This window comes from Lepidochelys kempii, chromosome 1 (genome assembly GCF_965140265.1).
Source record: "Lepidochelys kempii isolate rLepKem1 chromosome 1, rLepKem1.hap2, whole genome shotgun sequence".
Lineage (NCBI taxonomy): Eukaryota > Metazoa > Chordata > Testudines > Cheloniidae > Lepidochelys > Lepidochelys kempii.
In genome coordinates, this window is record NC_133256.1 from 258,704,941 (window position 1) to 258,725,622 (window position 20,682).

At 40.2% G+C, this 20,682-nt stretch overlaps 1 protein-coding gene across 11 annotated transcripts in view; it reads left to right on the top strand.

The window, feature by feature from the left end:
• The window catches only part of TNRC6B (trinucleotide repeat containing adaptor 6B), a 212,340-nt gene that overhangs the window by 64,458 nt on the left and 127,200 nt on the right, over positions 1–20,682 (top strand). For 3 of the 11 annotated variants that reach the window (XM_073326943.1, XM_073326935.1, XM_073326995.1), the window contains one exon: positions 8,652–8,719. The exons of 7 other annotated variants lie outside the window; for them this stretch is intronic. In XM_073326943.1, coding sequence (XP_073183044.1) covers positions 8,652–8,719 — 68 coding nt within the window. Of the gene's footprint in view, positions 1–8,276; positions 8,353–8,651; positions 8,720–20,682 lie in introns of all 11 variants that reach the window. One more of the 11 variants, XM_073326959.1, reaches the window with a different exon arrangement.

The window sequence follows — 20,682 nt, forward strand, 5'->3', positions numbered from 1 at the left end:
ATCTACACTGTTAATTTTAGCCCATTGCGTGAGCTTGGAGTCAGTTGACCCAGTCTCTGAGACTTGCTGCTGTGGGTTTTGTTTTGTTTTGCAGTGTAGATGTATCCTATGTTAGAGGACTTTTCTTGTCATCAGATAATTTGTTTGACAAATATTCATCAAACTTTGTTTGTTTGTTTTACTTAAGAAGGCAGCATGTATGCAGGAATGCACTCTGCAAATAATGGTGGTGATTACATTTATAAATTACACTTCACCCACATGAACACCAAAGCAATATGAATTGGTCACCCACTGTTGAATCCAGCCATCTCAGGGATGGATTATGGTATCGTTATTCTTTTCAAGAAAACATGCTATAATGGTGTTTAGGAGGACAGTGAAGACAATAGCCAAATGAAAATACAGAGAGAATTTTAGGTAGATAGAATGTTACTAAATTGGACAGGTTCTTTTCAAAATTCTTGTGAAATGGTTAAAGTCTTGATTATTGTTTCTTTTTTGAATGAGGTCATTTTCAGCTGCGCATTTTGAGTCTGTGGATGTCTTTTTTTTCTTTTTTTTTATATACTAACAAAATATATGCATGCATCCACATATACGTTGTGTAGAGAATGGATTGTAAGCTCTTTAGGGGCAAAGACCATCTTTTTGTTGTGTGTGTTGTATGGCTCCTAATACAATGGGGTCCTAGTCCATGTCTAGAACTCCTCAGAAATACAATAATAATAATAATAATAATGTTAATGGAGAAGAGGGTGTCAGCTATGAAGGCTGCAGAAAATGGTGGGTCTTCTCCCTTCCAAGCTCTCACATTCAGCACATTTTTTGTGCCTTTGTGTGTGTGGGGGGGGGTGAAATGGTTCCCTAAAATATTACTGAATGCTGTCTGAAGAAGCCTCGACACTGTGAAGCTTTTCAAGTGTCTTCTCCAGGTACTCAAATTGTAGTTAATTTAAAATCAAATGCTTCTAAATTAACCAATTTAGTGGATAATGGAAAACTTTTACAGTATAATATTACTTTGCACTTAAGTAATGTGGACTGTAAATTTTCTGGGGCATGGACTGTCGTCTTGGCTGTATAGCACTGTGGGGCCCTGAGTCTTGATTATCGTTCATTCAGGGATCTCAGGGTGCTTAACATTAAGCCTTTTAGACCCTTGTATGATAGGTAAGTAGTAACGTATCCATTTTAGAGGTGGAACATAGAGGTTGTGACTTGCTCAAGGTCACATGGTGAGTTAGTGACAAAATTAGAGGGAGAACCTCAAGTTCTGGTCCTTGATTATAACCACTACACAATCCTTCTTCCCAGTGTGTTTTGATGTTAACCCACTCACCTTTGGATTTTGCTATGTCTGTTTCAGTGAGCCATGTTCAGTCTTGTCCACATTAGAAGAATCAGTACCTATGTTACAGAAAGTGCCAACTACAGTACAGCTTCACTAATAATAGGAAGACCAAAGCTGTAGTATAGACAGGACTTGCGCATTTTTTTTGCCACCATGTCATGAGAACCTGCTCTGAATGAGCTTCCGTTAATATGCTTGTTAATCATAGTATCAAAGGACTGGAAGAGACCGTGAGAGGTTATCTAATTCAATTCCCTGCACTCATGGCAGGACTAAGTATTATCCAGTGTCTGAACCTCGTTTATACTAGCAACTTAGCACTGGTGCAGCTGCGCTGTTGTTGGTTGTCATAGTATTGGAACTAATTTTATGTTGTTGTTTTAATGTAGATGCACCCTCTGAGGATGCATCTACATGGAGAACTTTTGGAAATTCTCCCTCCTCTTTGGTCTGGCAGTGCTAGATGAAAATGCTTGTACTTGTCTAAAATTGTGCTTTCAACATTTCTACCACCAATGCTAGGCAAATAAAGTGGGGGAAAATGCTAGTTTACACAAAACTCTCTCCACAGTGCAGATTATCCAAGATATCCCTGTCTTGGCCTCTGGTCAGGTCAGGTGGAGATAATATGCCAATATCCTCTTCTCCTTTATGATGATTCATAAGCTGTATCTATATGGTGTGTTTTGACAAATTCTTCCACTATTCCTCTAGCACTGGTGCCGTTCTATTAGTGTTAGCAACGGAAGGAGCACTAGTGACCAGTTGCTGACATTTTAGTCGGAGCACATCTGAGTAATGCAGTAGAGAAAATACTGGTGGCCCATCTACAATAGCACTCTTGCTGTTGCTAGTGCCTAGGAAATGTACTAGTGTTAGAGCAACAGTAGGAGAATTTGAGAAGAACCTCAGTGTTGTAGACAAGGTTATAAAATTTGGAGCTTCATTTGTTTTAATCTAATGTAAAACCTTAGCAGCAGTTTGCTGGACTTTTAAAAATGTTTATCAAATGTAGCTGTTCCTCATGAAGGTATAGTGATAGGTCAAATATGAAGCTTACAGTTCATGTGTGTTTGACCTGTTGTTGAGTAAAAATTCTTAAAATCTTTTCAAAACTCTTTCATCCACTTGTTTAATGCAAATGGTTGAACAGATTTCGTCCATGGAAAATTAGAGCCCTAAATGAGGACTTTTTAGAGAGCTGAATGAGTGGGAACAGTGTTTTTTTTTTTAATTGAACTCTGCAAGCAACCTTAACTATATGTAAGAATATATGTTTTTCTCTTTATTCAGATATCCTTATTTTTTCTCCGCTGATTAAATAGCTTTTCATTGTAAGCCTAATGTTTGTGTTTGCTTTTAACAACTATCCCTTACTTAAGTTCTTCTGAAAACAGTCCTTCCAGTTGAGAGTTCTCCTATACGCTCTCTAAAGTAGAGATTTAGGAGATTTCCTTTTGCAAGATGTTGAGGTTAATTGGAAAAAGATTTCTTAGAAACATCAGAGTTTGGGGAAATGTAGTCTTTCACTGTTGTAGTTTTCTTATGTTTTTGGTACATTCTGTCTGCAACAACTTGGACTAAAAACTTCAGATTTATTTTATTCATTTCTCATCCTCAATGAGAACTAATGGATTTAAATATTTTTAGCCAGTGTAGGTAGCTTAAAGTTTCAATTAAACTTTTGGAAAAACAATATCAGGCTCTGGCAGAACTGGTAAGTTTTGGTTAAATCTTTAGATCAGCACTGACAGCTGAACTTTTTTGTTTTTAAAAAGTTGGTTTCATCATGACAATAGTCTTGAAGTAACAAGAATGCTAGAATTAAATGTATGTCACAATGTTTTTTCCTAAAAATAGCAGGTTATTAATATCTTGCCTCAGCTTCCTGAAGTCCTATCTTCTTGGCTGCCAGCATCTTTAAGCTTGCACCCACACCTTTTGCCATAAAGGACAAGTGGTGAATGCACTCTCTTCAGATTCTTGATCTTAGAATCAATGACTCCCTGGCTGCAGCCCTGTTAAGAGAAACTCAATGCATCAGCCAGCTCCTGTGCCTTTCCTGCTTCTCCTCACTCCTCTGGGGGTGGAGTGGATACGGCTATGCTTCTTTAGCAGCAGGATTTTAAAAAATTTTCAGTCCTATTCTTTTTCCCACCACTCCCCTCCCCTTCCAAATCCCCCATGCACTCTCCACCTTTGACAGAGTTGCTTGTTACATCAAAGTCAAAAAAGAGAGAGAAAAGATCACAAAATCTTTGATTTCTGTGAACTCCAAGACAATTTTCCTTCCCTGCCTATCATACAAGACAAAATAGGCTGAGGACTTAGAATGCGCTATTATGTATGGATTCAGATGGTTGGTGTGTTGCTGCCACAAATCACATCATATCATGGAAGCACAGCAGGGAGGCTGGGCTCCAACTTGCTTAGAAAGAGAGGGCATAAGCACTGGTCTTGGCATTGTCAGGGCACAGTAAAAGGATATTGAGAGGCTTGCTGGGGAGTAAAAGGAGGCAGAGTGAGTGGGGACACATGGGACTGTGGGTGGGATCGGAAGGCTTGGAGGGGTGAGTCTCAAAGCCTGCCCTCAGCCAAGTGTAACGCAAGGAAGGAAATGACATACCTTGTGCATACATCCTTCTCCTTCTCCATTCTGTTGGTTTCACGCTTTCAATACAGAAGGTAAGCACCTCCTCCACATTCACACCACAGCAGATATAACTGTTGGGTGCCAGAGTGCATTACACTACTTCTTTCCCTTGGTCATGCATATTCTGTGGAATTTAAAAACTCCACCAGCTGAACTAGTTGGGTTGCAGGAATTTATTCTAGTGAAAATAAAAGCTAAACAAAGCTTTCACAGGTCTGTGTTTCAAAATAATGCCTAAAGCGTAGGAAATCCACTGACAAAGCTCTGTTAAAATAGAATTAATACATCTGTCCCCTGTGTGTATTCATAATGCTGTTGGTCTGCTTTGGTGACAGATATTTTACTACCTGTCGTCCCTGCAGAAACAACCCAGCTATAACGATATGAACAAGAGTCTCTTCTGGCTTTGTGCATAATCAAAGTTCCAATTGCAGAGTCTCCTGTGCACAACTCCATTGTTTTCAAATTATATGCTCAGTTACCTTTGTGCAAATCCCAGTTGAAGGCAGATATAACGGAGGGCAGCATGTGGCCTGCCAGAATTACTAGCAATGATGTATAAACCAGTGAGTGGGCTGGAGGAAAAATATTTTACTTGTGGAGTAAATTTGATCTGCAATTGTTAGAACACCACAAATTCGGAATTCCATAATGTCTTATTTTTTAACAAAGTCATTTTGAGTAGAATGAAATTTCAAAGTTACAAATATATACCAGTTAAATGTCCATAAAATGTTATTTCCAAAAGCAGTTGTTCAAAAGCTAAGAAATTTGGAGCCAAGATTCTGCAAACTATGTAGGAACATAAAATTGCCAGACCAAATCAGACATGCAATTTGCCTAGTCCAGTATTTTATATCCAACCATTGCCAGTAGTAAGTACCAAATGCTTTGGAGGAAGATGCAAGAAACCACCTACCAGATAATTCTGGAATGACCAGTTCATAGAAGTTTCTAGCCCCTCTCAGAGGTTTGCTTATGCCCTGAAGCATGGGAGTTTCCCTCCTATTTTTTTAATAATCTCTAACGTATCTGTGGTTGTTCTATCCGTATGAATATCTAACTTCTAAAAATCCTTCTAAGCACATGGCCTCAATGATATATTGTGGCAGTGAATTTCACCAAGTTATTTTTTTACACCATGTATAATTTCCTTCTCTATTTTAAATTGGTGCTTTTTCAATATAATTGAATGTCATCTTGTCCTGAGATGAAAAAAGTGGCACCCATTTTAATTCGTCTACACCATTTATAGTTCTGTATCTCTCATGTGTCTCATATGTTTTGAGAGAAGACAAACAATCCTAGTGTTTTCAGTCTTTCCTCATCTTCTAAACATTTTCATTGTATCTCTAAACCCCCACTATTTCAGTTATGGTTGTTTTTGTTTTGTTTTGTTTTTGTTTTTCGTTGTTTGTTGTGGGTTTTGGTTTTTTTTTGGATCGAGTGACCAGAACTAAATACAGTATTCTGAAAGAGGGCATACCATTGATTTACATGATGTTACAATGTCAGTGTTACTTTCCAGACTATTCTTTATGCAGCCTAATATTTGTCTTTTTTTTGATTATGCAGCATGCAGAGCAGAGATTTGCATTGAGCATTCTACAGTGAAGTGGAAGTCCTCTTTCTGACCAGTTAATTTAAAATGCTGTAATGTGTTCCTTCCTGTGTGTACTACCTTTGTATTTCTCAACACAGAATTGAAGCTGCCACTGTGCTGCCCACTCACACAGCTTTGTTAGGTCCCTCTGAAGTTCCCTAGTTTTCTCTAGTTTTGATTAACCTAAGAAAATGTCATCTGCAAACTTTGTCACCTCCCTGTTCACCCCCTTTTCCAGTTGATTGATATTCAATTCATATCAAAGAATCTCTCTCCTTGTGTAGATCCATGGGACATCCTACTCTTAACCTTTTGCTGTATTATTTACCATTTATTCCTACTTTGTTTTGTCTGTTGGCCAGTTTCTCATTTGTGCTGGTACTTTATTTTTCACTCCATAACTGCTTAATTTTTCTAATAGCGTCTTGTGAGAAACTTTGCACAAGGATTTTCGTAAGTCTAAATAAATTGCTAGGCAGTTCTTTCTCCATTATCTTGTGGACATACTCAGAGAATTTTAATGCATCAAAAAGGACTGATTTTTTTTCTTTAGAGAAATGGTCCCTTATCATACCATGCATCGCTAGGTATTTTATAATTCTATTTTAAATTACAATTTCAAACAATTTTCCTGGTACCTGAAGCTTAATGGTCATAGGTCACTCCTGATGTCTTGTAAGCTTCCAACATTTGCTACCTTTGACACTTCAGATTTCATTCTTAAATTCTTTCAGGACGTTCAGGTCCTAGTGACTTGCTGCTCTTTAGTTTATGAATTTGTATAAATTCCTCCTCTTTTTCTGACGGTCACTCATCTTTATTACCTGAAAGGATTAGGTCTAAGAAAGAGATCTCCCCAGCATTCCTTTGGTTAAAAGTAATCATTTTGCTTCTATGAAATGTTCTTATCCTTCCTTTAATTGCTCATGTTACTCCTCCTCTCTCTCAGGCTTCCTGCTTCTCATATATTTAAAGACTTTATTTTGTCTTTATTTGCTCTTCAAATTCCTACTTTTCTCTCCTAATTTCCATTTTATATTTTACCTGCCATAATTTGCTCCTTTCTATTGGCCTCTGTAGGAGTGAATTTGCATTTTATAAAAAATGTCAGTTTAGCTTAACTCTGATCCTATATAAATATCTGTCCTATCTATCCAGTTCTTCTCTCCAAATTACTGTGCACTGATTTCCAAGACCACAAACCCTCCCCCCATTTTCTGTACATACAGATTTCAGATTTCAGATTGGCAACAGACCTTTCCCAATCCACCTGAACATATATCGAAAAACATACTAAAATCTCTCCTTTTGTTTCTGTATTGCATATGAATACCTTCTTCCATGTGCCATTACACTGTGCCAGAGAATTTCACTGCTCAATAAAAAGTAGAAACTCTATTATATCTACCTCCTTCATCCACTCCATAGGTCTTTAAGACCCCAAACTCCATAATGGATGGAAGTTATGCTTGTTTGCAAAACTACAGTGCTGAATTTCCTGGCTTTTAAGCATTTTTTAAAAATAACTACAATGTTTTGATGATGTTTTAAATAGTCACTAAATAAAGTTTAAATAAGTTGTAAATATGTATTAATCTTAAACATGTTTTGTTTGGGAATATATGTTTACTGAACATCACTTCTTGCTTATAGCTCATTGATCTTTTACAGTGCATCTGTGGTCTTGTTTAGGAGTACTCGTCTACCCAGACAATAATGTTGCTTCTCTTGTCCCTGTAAAATGTCATCTTTGGATACTCAGACAGTGCCTTGTATAAGTGATTTTTTTTTTTTGTCACTGCTTGAGAGTATTGAGGTACAAATTGGGGGTACCTACTATTTTTTCAAAGAACTACCAAAGCAGGTTACCCTTACCTCGTGTATTAATGCTCTTCTCCCCTACCCCCAGTTTCAAACAGTGGATCACAGGTGTCTTTTTTGGGTATCATTCAGTTGATTTTATCTGTCATCTGACAATGGTGTCTACAAGCCTATATCAAGTATTGCAGTGTGGCTTGCTTACTTCACATGGTGTGTAAGGTTGCAAGATGTGTGTGTGTTGGTGTTTATATAGAGAGCCCTGAAAATCTGTGGATACCCGCTTTATATCTGTGCATGTGGATATCCACGGACCATTTTTGCAGATCGGAGATCTGATGCAGATACAAATTTTGTATCCATGAAGGGCTCTATTTATATATAATACATTTATGTGTGGTTTTTATATAAGGGCGTAATATTCTGCTGCCCGTGCAGGAAATTCTAGCTGAGGGAGGTAATTGAATGATGATTGATTAGATGTAGTGTTTGGGTGCTCTGATTTCCTTGCCTAAGAAATGGTTTAAAATACACACTGGAATTGTGGAGAAAAATATAAGTTAAACAGAAAACTTCGTTAGTGTCCCTTGTATCTTCTGTCATGAGAGCCAGAGGAAATGTCTTCCTTAAGCTATCACTGGAACAGCATTTGTTTGAAGGCTCGCTTAGGCTTTTTCTTCCGGTGGCTACAGTATGTGGCGGTATGCATATGGACAAGTCTTTTTTTAATACAAAAGTTATTTTTCACAAAATATACTCTGTTTTTACAGTACCCTCCATTCCCAGATCCCAAAGTCCTTTAAAAATGTTAAAGATGTTGTGAGATAGATAAGTATTTTTATTCCCAGTTTACATATAGGGAAGCTGAAGTAGAAGGATGAAGTGCTTGGCCAAGACTACACAGGAAGTCCATGACAGAGCTAGGTACAGAATCCAGATCTCCTAACTATTGCTTATTTGCTTTAGCCATTAAACCATCCTTCCTCTCTCGGAAGCTCTTATTTTGTTATGCACACAAGCATTCTGGAAATTGTGCTATAGAATGATACCACTATAAGAGGAATGAAGGTGTGCATTCATTGTTTAGAATCTAGATGGTCTGTTCTGGACCAGTCACTGAAATAAAGTGGCCACACTGAGTTGTGATATGTGGAAAAAGAACACATTAGGGTGACATGCACTTTGCTTCACCAATTTCTGACCTGCAATGCTTGCCTTTGCAGATGGAACATGAGGATTTTGTAATGGAAGGGCATGGCAAGACTCCACCTCCTGGTGAAGAAAACAAACAGTGAGTCTCACGTTTATTTAAAAAGGGCCTTACCATAGTAAATGGTGGGAACCACTCTTGTTTAAACGTGCTGGAAGCATTGGTTGTTCTTGGGGTGCTTGCCCTTGGTTTCTTAAATACACGTATTTCATAGTAGCTAGTGACTGAAAAGTCAGTGTGCTGATTTGCCTTAAATTCTGAAACACAAAATTCTGCTTTGTATATTCTGCAGTGGGCTAATCAGAATTTGTAGTTAAAGGATTAATGGCGTTAGGAAGCTAGAGCTGAGAAAGTGAACTCACTTTACCAGCGGAAATGTGTATATGAAGCTTTACATGTTCCTTGTCTGGTGAAACCACTGTGAAATGCACCAAAAGAAGAGTTTGCTCATTGTCAACCCTTGGTGTGCATCTGGTAGATTGGTGTTCCCTGAAATGTGAATGTTACTTTGTTTAAAATAAATTTCCAGAAAGGAACTGGAATTGTAAATGAAATGTCCTTTACTGGATGGACCATTTTAGATCCTGGCCTTTTATGGTTTGAGGAAAGAGGAAATGTAATAAAACAAAGTGACTAATTTCTATTAAGAAAGTGCATGGAGAAAATGTGTGTTTAAGTACTTTTTGGTGGAAATCTAGAAACCTTTCTTTGGCTGGGGGAGGGCAAAGCCCTCTGCTAATGGTACTGTAATAATGGATGTCCTATGTATATCCTAGATAATTTCTTTGCTCGAGCCAGTGCCAACATTGTTGTGATTATTCTTTTCTTGACTTCTCTCTTTGTAGAGGGTAGGAAGATCTTGGATCTTTGGCAGAGCCAGACCATAGAAACTTTTTTTTAACATACAATTCCAGTGTCACTTGGTCATTTAAAGGAAGAGAGTGATCTTACCCATCCATCCCTAAAACACTGCCTTCTAGCTAATGCGGGGAACCGTGCTGTTTCATTGGTTCTGGTCTTAAGCTTTTAGTAGGCTAGCAACACAGGCTGCTACCTCTGTGGCTGAAGTTGTTTCTTAGATAGATAGCTAAGATGAACTCAGGGAGGTTCTAGTACTGAGCAGATGCATTCTTTTCCATAGTGGAAATGAGCCAAGCTTTTCAAAATACTTGTCATTTCTTTCTGTTCATACTAGTATCATAGTAAATTAAAGAAGAGTTGCAAACTTGTGGTAATTGAAACATGCAGAAAATTTTTGAAATGAAGCAGATAATGTAAAAAAGTGGAAGTTAACTTTCTGCCTTAATAAAATTTCTCAGAGACTTAATGGGGAAACAGTATGTGATTGCAGAGAATAACATGGAGAGGTATTATGCTGGCCTCATCAAAATAGTGTGCTCTGCCTTTTGTTGCTGCCTTTGTTTACTGTGAATAAAATCAAGAATTCTTTCACAGCTGACCTGATTTCTAGCTGCAGCTTTTCAGGTGACTTACAACATTGTATTTTACCTTCCCAGAACTATTTTGACTGGAGAGAACATTCAAAACTGGCAGTGGGCAGAGTTCGTCACCAAATTACTTGTATTACTGTACAGTGGTGTCCAGAGGTCCCTGTCAGGATCAAGGACCCTTTGTGCTAGATGTTATACAAATACAGAGTAAAATGCTAGAGCTTACCATAAAGATCTCTGTCCTAATTAGGTTACTAATAAAATTTGTACAAGTGTAAAACTACAATTTTGATACCTCAGCTAAAAAACAAGGATAGTCACATTATTCAGCTGTAGTATAAACACAATACTTCGTTGAGGATATTGCTTTTTGCTTGATTAGTCATCTGGATTTCTTTTTACCCACCATCTTAATTTTTCATCTACCTAAGTGAATATACTATAGGTTAGTTTAAAAAAAAAAAAAAAAAAGTTTGGCTCTTGTTGCTTATGCTTCATTGACGTGGCAATTGGAATTAAAAATTGATGATAGTTGCAAGACATTTTGTGGGTCCAATAATCCAATTGGTTGTAAGTCACCAATAACTTTTACTTTTATAGTAGTTCAAAATGTTGTCCCAGTTTCAATTATGTTCACATCTTCAATGAATATTTTATTCTATAACCACTTCTTTGGAGCTATTAGTACTTGGATGAGGCATAGGTAGACTTTACTGTTGTCCTCCCAGTTAATATCAAATGAAATTGGGGCTAGTTACTGAAGAGAGGTAGATTGCATTTTGGTATATAAGGGACTTAAATGTAGATGTGTAATAGGCAAATAGATTGTTAGTGGATAAAGGGAGAATGGGAATAGAAACATGCACTTATTTAGAGACCTATCAATAGGTGTAGTACTTGCATGGTATTGGTTAGCATGTGACATTTCCTTCATTAGCGATTACTGTGTACATAATGGTGTATATTAGCAGGCATTTGTAACTGTCAGTTGGCCTGAAGACTTTATTTCTGTAGTGGGGTTGAATCTCAGTTTATTTTACCAGGGGATAGAAACACCTTCACTAGAGTGCCTTGCGGGAGAGTCTAGTATTAAAAGAACACTGTCAAGATTGTTGAGGCATAGGACTGACCTACCTTGAACTGTGATTCCATCTGGAAGGGTCCTGATTTCATTAACTGAACCGTCTGTCTCGGTCTGTGTGTCTCTCAAAAAAAATATTTTTTTCTAACCAATCTATGCTGCATCTGGAAATTTTAGAAAACAAATGGCAATGCCATGCACAGATTTTGTAACTATTAGGAAATAGGGGGTGATAGTACTTATTGCCGATGTGCTTTTGAAATATCAAACAGGATAAAAAAGACTGAACCTATTATACAGTTACTGCATTAAAGAAAAGCTGTAATGGAAGGTGTATAATACATAAGTACATTGAAAAGGCTGTTACAGTTCTTATGGGGTAGAGCAGGTGTTCTCAAACTGGGGGTCAGGACCCCTCAGGGGGTTACGAGGTTATTACACGCGGGGTCGCAAGCTGTCCGCCTCCACCCCAAACCCCGCTTTGCCTCCAGCATTTATAATGGTGTTAGATGTATTAAAACCTGTTTTTAATTTATAAGGGGGGGTCACACTCAGAGGCTTGCTGTATGAAAGGGGTCACCAGTACAAAAGTTTGAGAACCACGGGGGTAGAGTGAGGGAACTTGCTAGGTAAACTGTTTGACCTTGGTTATTGAATATAAATAAAAAGTGCTTCTCTTAGAAATCTGCCACTAGCAGTTCAGACAATAGATGTGACTGATATTAATTGAAATAAATTTTTAAAGAGAAAACTAGGACTTCTAAAATCATTGGCTTAAATGAAATATTTGGTTTTTGAGCTCAGTCTCAGCCTCTATAATTGAAAACTGACCCCTGCGGGTGGTGGTAATCATCTTTTTGCTCATGTATTGACATCCATTGGTAAGAAACTGAGCTCAACTGGTGCACTCAAGGAATGGGGAAGAGACTTGTGTTCTTCAATAAATGTTCACTTGTAATTCAAATCTGCTAATCGCTTCCCATTGTTATTTCTCATCTCTTCCCGCGCCCCCACACAGTCTGTAATATCAGGCATTCGCCCTCTCCCTGCTGGTTGGTGGCAGAGCAAAAATTGTCAGCCAGTCTGGAGCCAGGGCTGCCTGTCTGTGGAGAATACCAGAATTCTCTGCCTCCGTTCCTGGGCAGGTTGTAGACCAGGAGTCATCTCTTTCTGTAGTGGAGAACACACTTTCTTTTTTTGGATAGGAGTAAAAAAAATCTGAATTTGACTAGGGCTGTCAAGTGATTAAAAAAATTAATTGTGCAATTAAGCAATATTAGAATACCATTTATTTAAATATTTTTGGAATATTCTCTACATTTTCAAATATATTGATTTCAGTTACAATACAGAATACAAAGTGTACAGTGCTCACTTTATATTTATTTTTGATTACAAATATTTGCACTGTAAAAAAACAGTATTTTTCAATTCACCTAATACAAGTACTGTAGTGCAATCTCTTTATCATGAAAGTTGAACTTACAAATGTTGAATTATGTTCCAAAAACCCCTGCATTCAAAAATAAAACAATGTAAAACTTTAGAGCCTACAATTCCAATCAGTCCTACTTCTTGTTCAGCCAATTGCTCAGACAAACAAGTTTGTTTAAATTTTGAAGAAGATAATGCCTGCTTCTTGTTTACAATGTCACCTGAAAATGAGAACAGGCGTTTGCATGGTACTGTTGTAGCCAGCGTTGCAAGATATTTACATGCCAGATGCGCTAAAGATTCATATATCCCTTGATGCTTCAACCACCATTCCAGAGGACATGCGTCCATGCTGATGATGGGTTCTGCTCGATAACGTTCCAAAGCAGTGCAGACTGATGTATGTTCATTTTCAGCATCTGAGTCAGATGCCACCAGCAGAAGATTGATTTTCTTTTTTGATGGTTTGGGTTCTGTACTTTCCGCATCAGAGTGTTGCTCTTTTAGGACTTCTGGAAACATGCTCCACACCTCGTCCCTCTCAGATTTTGGACAGCACTTCAGATTCTTAAACCTTGGGTCAAGTGCTGTATCGTGGAGTAGGGTGGGGTCTGATTATTACCAGAACAGAGCTGTTTTCCCCCTTTTTTATCTTGACTCATGGCTGGTAAGGAGAGAAAAAAGAACGACAAATGTCCTCCAAGTCCTGCTTTTTATCCAGGGGCAGTAAGACCAAAGTGTCCCAGCAGCAGAGAGGAGCATGCAGACATACCAAAGGGCAATCTGAAGGTGCCAGAGCAGGCCAGGTCCCCCTGTAGCCTTCCAGACATGGGACCTAACTCCCATGGCTGGTGTGAAGGCTTAGACTGGGTATTGGGCCACTGAGGGCCTCCAGCCCAGGGGGAATGCAAGAGGCTTTTTAAGCGGATCCCATAATGGCACCTTAGTTTTCCAAGGGAGCAGCAGCAGCAGTAGCCGACATCACTGCAGCTATGCAGCAGCCTTGTCCCACTCTTAGCCAATGGGCGGTTTATTTCAGAGGGTAAGTGACCATCCTCCCCCACTAGTAGATCCATGGGGATCATCATCCCCTCAACCTCAGGGATGCCCCCTGAAATAATTATGTGGCTCTACTTCAGTCTGGTCAGACAGGTTTGCTCCATGCCTGTGGAGCCTTTTCTTGTGGAGCCCTTTTTTGTGTAAAGGGATATTTGTCTGTTCTCTAAGGGTCTGATACACAAGGTTCATTTGTTAGTTAGGTGATTTACATATTCATTTAGTATTTTTCAGTTTGGAAGCATCATTCTGTTCTTCTCCACAGAAGGGCTGTCCTGGCCCCAGGCTGACTGTTGATCTATGTTCTGCCTCCAACCGGCAGGAAGATGGGGAGTGCTCCACAGTACAAACTGTTGGATGTGCATAGGCATGAAAAATAGTTTTCCCATTCTCTACATTCTTTCAACAATAAAAAAAAAAATGGTACGAGAACAGTAACTTTATTATTTGGTAAAATATTTATTAAAGCTGAGAGACTGCTTTGCACAGAATTGTTGATAGCAGAAGTTAATGCATGCCTTTGATCTCACTAGCTAAGGAGGGTTATGCTCTGGTTATTGCATGGAAGTGAGCCACCAAAAGCTGAGTCTTCCTCAGGCTATGTAGGTGGCTTTCTTTCCTCAGACAGTATGAACCAATGTCTCAGTGCAATATTTGTTTGGGAGAATTATGCTTTTGGCAATGCTTTTTTTTATAGAGGAGACTTGAAACAGAGGTCCTGATCATGTGTATTCATTAAAGAACCCTTGGGAGCTTTTTATGAAGCTTAGAATTTTAATCTTTGTGTCCTGAACAAATTCCAGTTGCATAATTACTAACCTAAAACTTTGTTTTGATTGGACAAAATATTCTTCAGATCCTGTTTTAAACTGTTCAATAGTTTTTCTGGGTTCTATATAATAGCTGCTATGTTTCATTCCAGAGCTGGCTGCATTTCATTGCTTGGAGGAAAAGATTAGTATATGAATAATTTATGAAGTGCTTTAGGATCATTTTGAATGAAATTGTGTTTTGCTAATTTCTAACATGCTCTGGGGGCCTCAGTAAGTAAAGTTGCTATCTTTACAGAAGTTTAAAATATGGAAGAAAAACTGATGAATTCTCTTTTTTTAGTCTTGCTATACACTAAAGGTAGCTAGACTGTCTTTGATGGCCTGCTAAAGAGAGTGAATTCTAAAGGTGTGGGGGATCTCAACTGGAAGAGCCCTGCTTCTGGACATATAGCCTGGGATTTTCAAAGAAGCCTAAGAGCAGGGGTGGCCAACCTGAGCCTGAGAAGGAGCCACAATAATACGTCAGCAGCTCCCCGCCCCCACTGCGCCTCCCACTCACTGGCAGCCCTGCCAATCAGCACCTCCCCCTCCCTCCCCACACCTCCCGATCAGCGGGAAGGGTGGAGTGGAGGCAGGGCCTGTGGTAGGAACAAGGGTTGAGCAGTGAGCACCCCCCGGCACATTGGAAAGTTGGTGCCTGTAACTCCAGCCCTGGAGTTGGTGCCTATACAAGGAGCCGCATGTTAACTTCTGAAGAGCTGCATGTGGCTCCAGAGCCACAGGTTGGCCACCCCTGCCTAAGAGAGTTAAGTGCCCAAGTCCCATTGAAATGCAGTGGGAGTTGGATGTCTGATTCTCAAGTGTCTTTAAAAATTCCAGATGTACTGTGCTCAAATTTAAGGTCATGGCTGATCTTTTCTGCCTTGGCTGGGCATAAAGTAATAGCCTCTCAGATAAATGTCCCTGACTTTAAGGCTCAAAGATTATCTCCAACTTTGGTAATTGCACTTGGAAGCAACTGGGGAGCCACTGTGGAGACCTGAGCATAGATGATGTTCATGCCAGAAAGTGGTGCTGAGGAAGCATTCGTCTCTATTCTGTACTGTCCAGAGCTTCTGGGTTGACTTCAGGGGCATAGTAATAGTTCAGCCTTCAAAAGTATGGAAGATGACAAAGTCAATATAAAGGAGGAATGGCCACATTCTCTTTTAGTCAGCTATAAATTGTGAAAAGCATTACAAGCCACCAATTCTCCCTGTGAATTCATGAGCAACAATTCAGGATCACAAGGCAATAATTGGGTATATCCCTTCAGGAGATGAAGACATAGCCTTCTCTCTCATGGGCTCCTGTTGCTGTGTAATTCATGATGACTTGGATCTTCATCCTCATCTTCCAAGCGTAGAGGGTCCTCTTGTCTTTTTTCTCTCTCCTAACTTCATGATGTCATGCCTGCAGTAGGAGCCATTCAGAGTACTGGTTGTACCTCTAATTCCCCAATCTCTTGGAGGAGGAGGTCATTCCCCTATGTTTTTTTCCTTTTTATCTCCAGGCAGGAGCTATTTCCAGAGATTTTGTTTCTCCCTCCCTCTCTGCAGCAGTGTGGCAGGAAAGCGTTGGGATTCCCAAAGGGCAGAAGTTTATCATTAGGACCTGGCATTTTGGAAACTACAAGCCAATAGTCACTAGCTGCATTTCTTTCCTGGTTGGGGTGAAATATGGTCTCGAAGAGCAAATAAGTCAGAGGGGCAGGAAGAGCACAGGGTGTGGGATGCTCTGCCTGCCACAGTAGCCAGGTATTTGTTCCCCAGTTGTTGCAAGGATGACCTTAGTTCCTAAGGTCAGTCCCTGTTGTGCTTGGTATCTCAAACCTTCACTACTTCTGAGATTCTGTCAGCCCCCCCTCATACTAATGGTAGTTCAGAAACCAAACAATAAAAAACCCTCAAATGGTTTAGATTCCCAGGGCTGGGGCAGGGGATCGGGGCGCGGTTTTGGGGCTTGGACTTACCTCCGGCAGCTTCTGGTCAGCGGTACAGCTGGGGTGCAGAGGCAGGCTTCCCACCTGTCCTGGCACTGCGGACTGGGCTATGCCCTGGAAGCGGCCTGGAACAGGTCCGGCTACTAGGCGGAGGCTTGCAACTCACGCCCATGGGCACCGCACCTCCCCTCCCCCTCCTCCCACCTCCACCCCCCCGTTCCTTCAAAGTATGTGAAGTGCGGAGCCGGTATCAGAGCGGCCAGCTCTCATCAGAATGATCCTTCTAAGATGATCCTTCTAGTGGACAATTCAGATGGTTGAGATCCTGTAATAAAATGTCAATATGACAAGGCCTTTTTGTTTACAGGATGTTTCTTCATGAGTGAGGTGCGTCAAGCATGAGTGTTCCTGACCAGCATTTTTTGTACCGCTCAATATAATCCCCTGCCTCTCTAAATAAATATATATATTTTTTAACTCATTCACTGGTCCTTTCAAAGTCGGTAATCATGGATAGGGTAGAAGCAAATACCGTAGCTGCAGAAACAACCAGGTCTTCATATTGATAAGCCTGTGTAGTTCAATAGTCTGGGTGTGTACCATTTCTTTAAGGTTGATTAGCTCAAGCTGCCTTCTATAACAAAACATGCTTTTGTATAGTGTGACCAAAAAAGCACACACAATCCACATCCCACAAAAATACCAATGCTTTCAAATACTCAAATGCCATGAGTGCTGCTTCCATTTTCAGAGGAGTTCCCTCATGTCTTCTCAGGAATTGGTCTACTTACGGGTACTCTGCAAGACAAAATTGTTTTTAGTCTCATTGTCCAATGAAAGATTTTACAGAATTTGGCATGTCATCAGGAACTTCCTCAGGTACCTATCTTCTGGTTTCGCCAGTTAATCAGGATGATTGGAAATTGCAGGCTCTGCAGCAGTTCATTGCTACTTCTCAGTCAGCCTGATGGGTGCCTCTAATAGAAGTAATGCAAGGCACTCCCACCATCCCATAAGCTGATTCACACCCCTGTCATCATGAGGTTTGAATTCTTGGTTAAAATATAGAATTGTCACTCTGCATGGCAGTAAAATTATTAAAACAAATCTGGAATAGTTTGCTCACAAGTTGAACGATTCTGGCAATGCCAAGTGGGTAAGATAATGCAATTACGTTTTTGCAGCACCAATGTAAGTTTTAATACAGAAGAGTTTAAATCAAAACTCTGTTTGCATTTCTTGAGGTAATACTTCAAGTACTGACAACCCCTTTCTCTTCAGACCTGAAAAAATAAACTTCAGCTGTTAGACCACAAACTTTTGAAATAGAAAGTTATCTTTCACTACTCTTCATATCCCCACTTTTGAAGCATGAACCTCAAATTAACTAGCTGCAGAAAAGCACAGTTTCCAAATTTATAATCGGTGTCAAATATTCTATTCATTGTTTGTTTCTTCTACTTTGAACAAGGGCCATTATTGCCTTTTTTTTTTTTAGGCAAAGCTTAAAGTGGGCTAGATTGCCAGGGGGTGAAGACCAATCTGTAAAAAGACTCAGTGGGGTGGCAGCGTGCTTTGACCAACACTGAAGTATTTTTTCTCCTAATTTGTAAATTGAGATATTCTACTTTTTCCAAATATATTCCCAGTAAGTATTGTATTGTTTTTCAGGACAAAATGCTCATTTGTGTTGGTGCTGTAACAGGGTGATGTGCATTGGAATATGTTGGGTGTGTCATTTTGGGGTGTAAATTAGTGATGGGTTTACTTTAGTTTGTCTTTTTTTTTTTTTTTTAATGTTTAGTGTTTGCAATTTTACCTCTTGCTTATCAGGGGACCACCATATCAGGTTCTATTTCAGTGATACTCAAATAAATTGGTTAGCTCACGAAAGCTCATGCTCAAATAAATTGGTTAGTCTCTAAGGTGCCACAAGTACTCCTTTTCTTTTTGCAAAGACAGACTAACATGGCTGTTACTCTGAAACTCAGACCTCAGTGGTTCAGGAGCCAAATTAGCGATCGACATTACCCAAAAGAGCCACAAAAAGAAAAGGAAGACTTGTGGCACCTTAGAGACTAACAAATTTATTTGAGCATAAGCTTTTGTGAGCTACAGCTCACTTCATCAGATGCATGCAGTGGAAAATACAGTGGGGAGATTTATATACACAGAGAACATGAAACAATGGGTGTTACCATACACACTGTAACGAGAGTGATCAGGTAAGGTGAGCTGTTACCAGCAGGAGAGCAGGGAGGGGGAGGGAAGAGGGGGAAACCTTTTGTAGTGATAATCAAGGTGGGCCATTTCTAGCAGTTGACAAGAAGGTCTGAGGAACAGTGGGGGGGCGGGGGGAATAATCATGGGGAAATGGTTTTACTTTGTGTAATGACCCATCCACTCCCAGTGTTTATTCAAGCCTAAGTTAAATGTATCCAGTTTGCAAATTAATTCCAATTCAGAAGTCTCTTGTTGGAGTCTGTTTTTGAAGTTTTTTTGTTGAAGAATTGCCACTTTTAGGTCTGTAATCGAGTGACCAAAGAGATTGAAGTGTTTTCTGACCGGTTTTTGAATGTTATAATTCTTTACCTCTGATTTGTGTCTATTTGTTCTTTTACGTAGAGACTGTTCAGTTTGGCCAATGTACATGGCAGAGGGGCATTGCTGGCACATGATGGCATATATCACATTGGTAGATGTGCAGGTGTACGAGCCTCTGATAGTGTGGTTGATGTGATTAGGCCCTATGATGGTGTCCCCTGAATAGATATGTGGCCACGGTTGGCAATGGGCTTTGTTGCAAGGATAGGTTCCTGGGTTAGTGGTTCTGTTGTGTGGTGTCTGGTTGCTGGTGAGTATTTTGCTTCAGGTTGGGGAGCTGTCTATAAGCAAGGACTGGCCTGTCTCCCAAAATCTGAGAGAGCGATGGGTCGTCCTTCAGGATAAGTTGTAGATCCTTGATGATACATTGGAGAGGTTTTAGTTGGGGGCTGAAGGTGATGGCTAGTGGCATTCTGTTATTTTCTTTGTTGGGCCTGTTCTGTAGTAGGTAACTTCTGGGTACTCTTCTGGCTCTGTCAGTCTGTTTCTTCACTTCAGCAGGTGTGTACTGTAGTTGTAAGTACGCTTTATAGAAATCTTGTAGGTGTTTGTCTCAGTCTGAGGGGTTGGAGCAAATGTGGTTGTATCGTAGAGCTTGGCTGTAGACAATGGATCGTGTGGTGTGGTCTGAATGAAAGCTGGAGGCATGTAGGTAGGCATAGCAGTCAGTAGGTTTCTGGTATAGGGTGGTGTTTATGTGACCATCACTTATTAGCACCGTAGTATCCAGGAAGTGGATCTCTTGTGTGGACTGGTCCAGGCGGAGGTTGATGGTGGGATAGAAATTGTTGAAATCATGGTGTAATTCCTCAAGGGCTTCTTTTCCATGGGTCCAGATGATGAAGATGCCATCAGTGTAGCGCAAGTAGAGTAGGGGCATTAGGGGACGAGAGCTGAGGAAGCGTTGTTCTAAGTCAGCCATAAAAATGTTGGCATATGGTGGGGCTATGTGGGTACCCATGGCAGTGCCACTGATTTGAAGGTATACATTGTCCCCAAATGTGAAATAGTTATGGGTGAGGACAAAGTCACAAAGGTCAGCCACCAGGTTTGCCGTGACATTATCGGGGATAGTGTTCCTGACGGCTTGTAGTCCATCTTTGTGTGGAATGTTGGTGTAGAGGGCTTCTACATCCGTAATGGCTAGGATGGTGTTTTCAGGAAGATCACCGATGGATTGTCATTTCCTCAGGAAGTCAGTGGTGTCTCGAATGTAGCTGGGAGTTCTGGTAGCGTAGGGCCTGAGGAGGGAGTCTACATAGCCAGACAATCCTGCCAATGCCTGAGATGATGGGGCATCCAGGATTTCCAGGTTTATGGATCTTGGGTAGCAGACAGAATACCGCAGGTCGGGGTTCCAGGGGTGTGTCTGTGCAGATTTGTTCTTGTGCTTTTTCAGGGAGTTTCTTGAGCAAATGATGTAGTTTCTTTTGGTAACCCTCAGTGGGATCAGAGGGTAATGGCTTGTAGAAAGTGGTGTTGGAGAGTTGCCTAGTTCTTGTCAACTGCTGGAAATGGCCCACCCTGATTATCACCACAAAAGGTCCCCCCCCACCCCCCGCTCTCCTGCTGGTAATAGCTCACCTTACCTGATCACTACCGACATATAGTAGTGGAGAAACTGACTCTAGTAAAAATTTTATCACTATTTTCGGGGTGTGTGT